This window comes from Limulus polyphemus, unplaced genomic scaffold, assembly GCF_000517525.1.
Source record: "Limulus polyphemus unplaced genomic scaffold, Limulus_polyphemus-2.1.2 Scaffold507, whole genome shotgun sequence".
NCBI classification, from domain to species: domain Eukaryota; kingdom Metazoa; phylum Arthropoda; class Merostomata; order Xiphosura; family Limulidae; genus Limulus; species Limulus polyphemus.
Window position 1 is genome coordinate 533,863 of NW_013666117.1, and position 9,422 is coordinate 543,284.

The 9,422-nt window shown below is 35.6% G+C and overlaps 1 protein-coding gene across 1 annotated transcript; it reads right to left on the reverse strand.

Annotated features, from left to right (window-relative positions):
• Positions 1 to 1,781: 1,781 nt before the first annotated feature.
• On the reverse strand, positions 1,782 to 8,827 carry LOC111085611. The gene is made up of 2 exons (XM_022385040.1): positions 8,433 to 8,827; positions 1,782 to 1,842 (listed from the first exon to the last, which is right to left on the reverse strand). Exons 1-2 carry the CDS (start codon positions 8,825 to 8,827, stop codon positions 1,782 to 1,784), a joined length of 456 nt encoding a protein of 151 aa, XP_022240748.1.
• Positions 8,828 to 9,422: the final 595 nt, after the last annotated feature.

Sequence of the window (9,422 nt, forward strand, 5' to 3'; positions counted from 1 at the left end):
AGGCTGTGTACATTTCAGCTGAAAAGAGTCTTGTTCTTCAGTTCATAGATGGTCGTATGGTGATAGATAGAGCCAATGAGCACAGAAGTTTAGGTTTTCATGGCTACTGTGCATGCATGATTAAATGATGTGATGGATACTTTAAGCATATACAATAATATGTGACACTGATATATATATATATATATACTAGTGAAATTACCCAGTTTCGCTCGGGTTATTAGGATGATATATTCTAGATGACTTTGTTAGTGCGTGTATTTTGAACCCATTTTAGCATAAACGTATAACCTATATTATTTTGTTGCTAAGCAACATGACATAAAAGCCATTGTTGGAATTCATTGTTACCAAATCACATTGACTTTTCTATATATATTAAAAATTGTTATATCAGGAACCACTTCTTTTCTATGTGGGTTTTCGTTAGCTCGCCACATTAAAAAGATGTGCATGCGCATGCGCGCACGCACGTGGATAATATAAGTAATATTATGTATTTGCGCACCCTCAGAGTCCACTTGGTATGGGTGCAAAATTTCAGGTTTCTAGGTTCTTTCTTCTTGGAGCTATGGTGGTTACTCTTATTTTCTATGTGGTTTTCGCTAGTTTGTCTCATAAGAAGATGTGCACACACGTGTATATGTAATAATACCTAGTTGCACAGTTTCAGGGTCCACTTATTATGGGTGTAGAATTTCAGGTTTAGGTTATTTCCTCTTGAAGCTATGGCAGTCATACACACGCAGACACGAATGCGCGCACGCACGTGCGCGCGTGTTTTACTGTCTATCTTTCCGAGATTTCTAATTGTAATATATGGAACCACTTCTTTTCTATGTGGTTAGTTTACCTCATTAAAAAGATGCGCACGCACACACGCATGTGGTTAAGTAATAATCCCCATGTGCATACCCTCATGGTCCACTTATTATGGGTGCAAAATTTCAGGTTTCTAGGCTCTTTCCTCTTGGATGTATGGCAGTCACGTATTATTTTCTATGTGTTTTTCCCTACCTTACTTCATACAAAGATGCGCACGCGCGCACGAACGTGGATAAGTAGTAATGTCCAGGTACATACCCTCAGGGTCCACTTAGTATGTGTGCAAAATTTCAGGTTTCTAGGTTCTTTCCTCTTGGAGTTATGGCGATCACACACAGACCCACATACACACCACATAGAGTTTTCAAACCATTACATTTCTAAATAATGTTTAGTAAATTTGTAAAACAAGCCTTTGACTTTTTTCACAATAGGTCCCTATTCTCCTTTAGCTACCCCTAAGAACCTTCATCTATTTCGCCCATAAACTCTCTAATTGACTTAATAGGATCATTAAATGTTCTTTTAATTTCATCTATTACGTTTATTTTGAGATCAGCAGTATAGAAGATAATATAAGAATATTTCTTTTCACAGGCGTGGTTATAGGTAACGCCTCTGATTATCTTTGTACGAAAGACAACGGAAAAATAGAAAAATAAACAAAATGTTTCAAATATCTTTTCATTATTGATAGAGATTAAAGTTAAAGACACCAACTATGCTTACATATTTTCCTTGAAAAGCTAAAGAAAAAACACACTTTACTCTCAAGTTTTCATAAAAGCATGCTCTTGTCTTATATTCCTAAAGTGGTCAAAACACAAAATCACAACAAAATTACTTGCCAGTCCATGGATGAAAAAGTCAAGTATTAATGAAACAGTAAATGATTTCTTCACCAACATTAGACTTTATCTATTTATTGATGGAATTATCAGAAACATTTAAAAGTATTAAATATCATGTCCATTTTTGGCCTGTTCGACATTGTCTAAGTGATACAGCCAATCAGTGCTGTAAGAGAACAAAGGATATAGATGTAACGGTGTCACCCCTGTGAAAAAGAAACTGAACTTACCTGTTGAAATCAGTTGCACTTTTTTAGTTCATCTTTACTTGGTTTTCATCGTGACTAGTTTGACGAGCTATTCTCTGATCCATTATAGGTGACTGTCCATACGTTTTTTTGTTAGCTTTTTGCTGTTGTGTCTAAATAAAAATAGTTTTCACTGTCCATCATACGTGCCCAATCTGTTTATTTTTTCACAACTCAATCAAATTATCAAGAGCGCATTACTCCCCCATCTCCTGATCGAATCTGCTGTTATTAGCGGATTCAACTATCTGATACATGTAGGGACATTAGTTCACATGAAAATACCACAGTTTTACAGCTTACAGTAGAACATTGTCTCGAAGGGTTAAGAGTTGTATCAATTAATATCCTAGGATCCTTTTTGCTATCCTCATAATTAAGGAGATTCGCATCTACATCATGTATGCAATTTATATTATAATAATCAATCATGACTTTACACTTATAATAATTAAATTACATCTGCCATGTGGTTCCCACCCAATCAACTCATCCAAGTCTCTATGTTAAATCACAGTATCCTCGTTACAATTATCCATACAGTTATCTTAACTATGCCCAATAAATGTTTTAGTGGACCCAGCAAAGATCCCAGAGGCGCGTCATTTGCAGTTTGTTGTACTAGGCGTCAGTAATATTCTTGACGTCATCTTACACAAAATTTCCAAGTTTTTCTAACTATTTGTAATATTATTGCTACTAGAGGGCTAGATATTTATAAATTTTTCTGTTACATGTTATAAATACATACAGACACAGAGAGGAAGTCAAGAAAGCAAGAGAGATAATTAGACAGATCTAGAATGAGTGATTGGCAGTTTAGTCGTGACGGGCGATTTCTAAAGAAGAAGTCAGAAAAAGTTATGTCATAAAACGTTTAGTTAGCGAAAGTGAAGTGGGACTTCGTGATTGTTCGTTTAAACATAATGGGCAATATTTAAAATGAGTTTCACAGTGGTATTATAATAACAGAGATAAAAGAGAATAATTTGTCTTGTCAAAGGATGTTCTAAAATAATTGAACACGCCTGGACGAAAAGGAGACAATTATTTAAAGTTCTGGATACAACTGTGGTAACCCATGAGGTAATGTAACTGAATCTCTCGCAGGTTGTGCAGTGACAAACAGAGCAGAGAAAATTAATTCTTTTTGTCAGTTGAGTTCTAAAGTAACTGAACTATTCTGTTTGGACTTTTGACAAGAAGGGGAGTTATTTAAAGCTTTAGATACAACTTTCATAAGCAATAGTGAAACGAATTTTTGCAAATATGTTTGACTTGTTTTGAATACATTATTTTATAACTAGTGAATTGTGTGCTGTACGTTTATTGTTGACATTTATCGCCAACAAGTCAGACATCAACTGTAAAGAATCCAGTCCCTTATACAAAACTCTAACAAGAGAATATGAACTTTTCTCAGATGATACCTGGAAGTGGGAATTTTTATAGATGTGGGAAAACTAGCCATTACAACGAAGATTGTAAGAAATCAGGAATCAACAACTGGTCATGCAACAATGGTATAATATCTTAATGATGAGTTTTAGGGCCCAGCCAGATAAAAAAACAACAATAAAGAGCTAACCATACATAAATAAAAATGAATTAACTGGACGTATAGGACTAAGTTCGGCTGAGAATACCCCCTCTGCTGCAAATTAGATAAAAAGTTCCTAATTCAAAGAAACCAGTTCAAGAATACACGGGTTTACTGATAGGAAGCCTTACAGTATGTTGATTGACACTGTTTCTACAACTACAATTGTAAATTGAAGGCGTAATATTGCCTCTAGAGATGAAGAAAAAAATTGATGTGAGCAGCAAGTGGAAATAAAGTTCCAATAAAAGGGAAGGTGGAAGTTACCCATACTGAATTATATCTGTAAATATAAAAATATAGTAATGATATATTTTTGCGAGTAAGAGTTATGCTTGCTTGCATACAAGCAAGGATAATGAAATCACGTGGTTTACGTGGGTGCATTGGGTTTTATTAAAATATCAGAGAACAAAAACTTGAAACTAATTTGGATAATCTGTTTTTGGTACCAAGTTTAATAAAGAAACTTTTCTACACCTCATGATGTGTGGTTAATTGGCATTGAGGAAGAGTGCATACTGATAACTTATTTCACTCGTGGATGTAAGGTTAGGCTGGTTTAAAATAGTTTCACAGTATATGATTAGGAAATCCTTATGTACTACACTGCAATACTATACCAGAGGTTGGACTTCCACTGGTAACAGGAAGGGTAGTTATTGTACTAACAAGAAGTGAACTACTCATATCAAGAGTTATTAGCAATGAATTTAAATCTGCTGACTGAGGCATAATTGAACCAAATACTCCAGCACACCCTGAGGGATTGATGGTTGGAAAATATCTCATGAATCTGAAGAATAAAGATGTCATAAATGGTTTTACCCAAGAAGGACTTAAATATGCTTGTGGTAAACTCAAAATTACTATGATCTTAATGCTGATTGAACCAGATTTCATCAAGGTGACACGGTATGACTGAACATTTGTATCACAGGTAGGTAGGTGTTGGGAGGGACTATATGAGTAATGAAAAGAATCGATGATGTCATCTCAGAGGGACAGTCAATCCAAGCCAAGGGTCATCCACCGTGATAGTCTTTGGAAGTACGAGAGAATGATCAATATATGGATAGAGCCTTCAGTGTATTTACTTGACGACCTATCTAGGAAGAACTTCCCCAGCACAGCAGGACAGCAAATGATGATAAGGGACAAAAGGTTATTCCATCTGCATACATAGACCTTGAAAACGAAAACAATCAAAAAAAGACAAAATGAATAGACAGTTTAGTGTAGTGTTTCATTATTTTTGTATTAGGATTGTTCAAGGGAACTCACAATCCAGGAAGGGGCAATGTTGTAAGCTATATTTTCAATTTTAATTTTAAATGTTAGATAAGATCTAGTAAATTCGACCTAGATATAAATGAGCAGATTAGTTATAAACACGAAAAAGCAGTTAAGGAGTTTGTAGAGTGACAGTCAGTGAAGTATTTATTGAAAAGTTACTCAGTAGTGATTGAGAATTCAGTGCTTAGAGTTGTTGATTGAGAGAAGATTTATCGACTTAATTAAATCAATAAGTTAGTCAGATTTGTTAACAATCGAATAAATATCTGTTGAAAATGAAAATGTTATTTGTGAACTCAGGCCTAAAAGTAATACTGTGTACAAATGATAATTACGTAAATTGAGCTTGGTCTTGTTTTTATCAAATAATACGAGAGTCCACTCAAGAATAGAATACGCCATAAAAAAGTTATGCTGAGTCAATTGTTTTCCATGGTGTGACCTTTGATTTAGTACAAACCACGCAACTAACATGGTCAACACAAATATATATATAGCTTTCTTCGTCATAAACGTATATACTCAAACACACTCCTAAGCATTTAACTTTTCACACTTACTATGTCATTCAACTCCACCAAACGTTATGCTGGGTTAATAATTTGTTTACCTACCCCCGCCCCTAATAGTTCATCGACAAATTTAAAGGGTGATAATGAGTTTAATGACAGTTGTGAGCACATCACAGATATTTCATTGTGTAGCTCTGTATTTAACACAAGATAAATAAAAAATTGGGAATTTAAAAACCTGCAAATAAGAATCATAAAAAAGTAAGGACACAATACTAGAGATATTGTAGATACTCAAACTACAAACCCCTACTTTGGCTCCATGCTGTTACCTAGAATTACATTTGATGGAGTAAAAATAGGGATTTGTAGTTTGAGTAAATAATGTCTACAGTATCTCCAGCCTTGTTTCCTTACTTTTTTTTACGATTCCTATTTTCAGATTTTTAAATTCCAATTTTTTACTTATCTTACTTGCTGGCATTTTTAAGCTCAACTATGGGCAAAGGATTACTTGATATGGTAGCTAACTTTATGCATTGTAATGATAATAAACATAGCTAGTAGCTAGCTGACACGGTTCATGATGATTTGCTGTAGCTATTTACCATTTGATCACATTCGGTCGAGGTGTAAAATGTTAAGCTGCAGCTGGAGATTGTCATGAATATTTATTTGAGAATATGGTGAGCATTTATAGTTTCTATGTAATTAAATTATCTATATGTAATGCATAGCAATAGGCAAATATATGCATAGACTAAGAAACAACCCCCACTAAGCTCGTATAAAATTTTACCAGTAGAAAAGCAGCCTTTACAAATAAAACATATACGTCTAAAACATCACTTTAGGTAAACTTTCGTAACTTTTAAAGAAATTACTCTACGAATGTGTGTAATAAAATGTAATATTATGTGTATTGATTTCTTTTACTCCTTGACTTCATGCATAATATAAGGTTTCGCTCCCTAAAGACACCGATTGTATAGTGTACAAAGCATTGAATATCTAGATGTTACAGTCATCTAATGTTCATCTATTAGTGGCTGATAATTCCTGTTTCACTGAGTACTTAAGCTTTTTAAGGTACTCAGCTGGATGAAGTCAACCTGTTTTTGAAAAAAGGAAAAAAATCTACATGTAAACATAAAAAATGACAAAGCAGCTCAAAAAAGTCGCGGTACTAGTGCTGCCTTAATTAAATAATAAGTTCCATTACTCAGCATTGGCATAATTTTACTCGTGACTAGAATTATGATGTTTTTAGCTTATGTAAAATATAAAAGAAACAAATCGACTTGTCAATATGTTGAATGCTATTTACTTTTTAGTTTGTATATTAAAGTAAGTATGTGGGTATTTTGGGCTAAGGATTCTTTTACAGTATGTGTCTGTCACTTATTGGACAAGGAATGAGCAGCACACACTCCACTTTTTGTAAAATATTAAATTCAAAACAAGTTTAAAACGTATACAATAAATTATTTACACTATGTATATCATAGTTGTATCTTAAATACTTTATGGCTCTCTTCTTCTTATCAAAAGTCCACTTAGGCCAATTCAATTGCTTTAGAATTCTGTTAACAAGCTGTACTATTTGTATCTTAAACACTATCAATGTATAATTAATTTTTCCTTTTCTTCTTTCTCTCTCTTTCTTTTTATCACAACAGTATTGGTGTATAATTCACCTATGCTGCCTCATTGTGTTACTGCAGTTGCATCCTGAACTTTCAATACTCGTCTGCTTTTTTCCTATTTAAGCCTACTTCCAATAAACGTCTGATTTTTTGCATATAAGTCTACTTCCAAATAATCGTCTGCTTTTTGTCAAAGTCCACACAGGCAGTCAATGGCTTTAGAACACCCTTTGATGAGACAAAATTTTCTCATAAAATGTAGAAAACTGTTGATCTGACTTTAACATATCAACCGTTAGGCTATTCACTCCTATGACAGCTAGCTTTATGTTTTCTAACATTTCCCTGAATGAAACTCTCTTTCACTCCACTTTACTTTTGGCTCCATTCCCGCTCTCTGGTCTCTCCTCTGCTCTGTTTGTTTGCTGTTCCTGCTCATCTCATACTATTTATATATTTTTCACTTAACTGTCTGCTCACTTTCTAGAAATTTCTATATCCTCGAGATCAATAAATTTCACGCGACATTCGATAGCCTCAATATCAATGATTTATATATACGATTCTTACCAAGTTATGTAACTAAACTTGTCATAATGTTTCCTTTATAATAATTGCTTCCAGCTTCCAACATTGCTTCAACTTCCTGCTTTATCAGGTCTCTGATTGCATAAAGCATCCGATAGGGCTTAACTTTGACTGGATCTCTAGTTGTGGTCTCGATCTTGTGTTGCACAAGGCCTGTCTTTCCTGGTTTAACCATGAAGATATGTGCATACTGGAACAGTAGGTCTTGTAATGCTTTTTTTCTGCTTACCAGTCAGTTCTTTGCTGATGTTGACATCTTTGTATGTCTCATCTCCACTTAGTGGTCTTAGGTCTAGTAGGTCCTCATCTTCTAAGACAAAGTTACTGTCTTCTGGTTCTGCATCTATGATGGCCACACCTGCAACATCTATCTCTGTTTCAATAGCTGCATCCATTAGGTCTTCTTCTCTCCCAAAATACTTCTTCAACATATTGGCATGGTAGATCTTGATCTTCCCGTTCACATTCACCTGGTAGTCTATTCTGTTGAGTACTTCCTGTACTTCAAAAGGTCCTTTCCAATGCAGGGTGAGTTTGTTGTGGTCTGTGGACAGCAGAACTAAAACCTTCTGTCCGACCTAGAAATGTTAATCCTTGGCCTTCTTGTCATAGAAATGCTCCTGATTGCCTTGAGCTGCATACAAGCTCTGTTGAGTGAATTAGCAGGTCTCCTCCAGTCGGTTTCTGAAGTCTAACACATACTGGTATGTGTTCCTTACTTCTAACTTTTCTTCTCCCGCCCATATAGCTCTTTCATTATTTGCATCGGACCTCGTACTATTCTTCCATACAGTAACTCGAAGGGTGAAAATTCTGTACTTGCTTGTGGGACTTGTTGATAAGCAAATAATACTGTCTGCAAGTACCTGTCCCAGTCCCATTGTCTCTCTTGACACAGCTTCTTTAGTATACTCTTTAAAACTGCACTGACTGTCTCACAAGGATTACATTTAGGATTATACGGGGTCGTAAAGAGCTGCCGAGTACTGATGAGTCTATACACTTCCTGCATCAGTTCTGAAGTAAATTGGGTCCCTCTGTCGCTCAGGATTTCACTCTGGAAGTCTAGTTTGCAAAATATCTCCAGGAGGACTTCTGCTGCTCTCTCTGTCTCTATCTTTGCCAGTGCTATTGCTTCTGGATAAAATGTTGCATAATCGACTACTGTCAGCATGTACCAGTTGCCCTTGTCAGATACAGCTGCTAGTGGCCTGTTCAAGTCCACAGCTACTCTGCTGAATAGCTCTCCCATGAGAGGCATCTCCCCCAATGGCACTTTGGCTACCTTCCCTCTAGGTATTGTCCTTTGGTAGATGTCACATGACCTGCAGAATCTACTCACATCTCGGAAGTTACTGGTGATTCTGTCTATCATTTTCTATGTTCCTAGGTGTTATCTCACAACTGATTCATGAGCCATCTTCGTCACTTGAGTCCGGTATTCTGTTGGTACTATAATTTGTTTAACTTTCCCAGTATAACTGTCTTGATAGATTCGGTATAACACTCCTTTCCGGTCTTCTATTCTATAAGTATCTTTCCTCTTTGTCTTGTGCTCGACTTTCTCCTGAGCATTGTCTCAAAGTTTCTGCAGTGAAGGGTCTATCTTTTGTGCTTCCTTCAGTTCCTGTAATCCTACATTCGGGATGTCGCCTTTTGACATTTGCAGGGACTCGATGTCTTGTTTGCTCTTCTTTTCTTTTCATCAATCTCTTTTCTGTCTAGTTCCCCTAAATATCTACTGACTGGTATGTTTCCTATCACCAAGTCGTGTATTGGTTCCTTGATACACATGGTCTTAAAGTCTCATATGTAATATGGAATATCCACCTGTATTTTTGAAAATAGTACCAAGC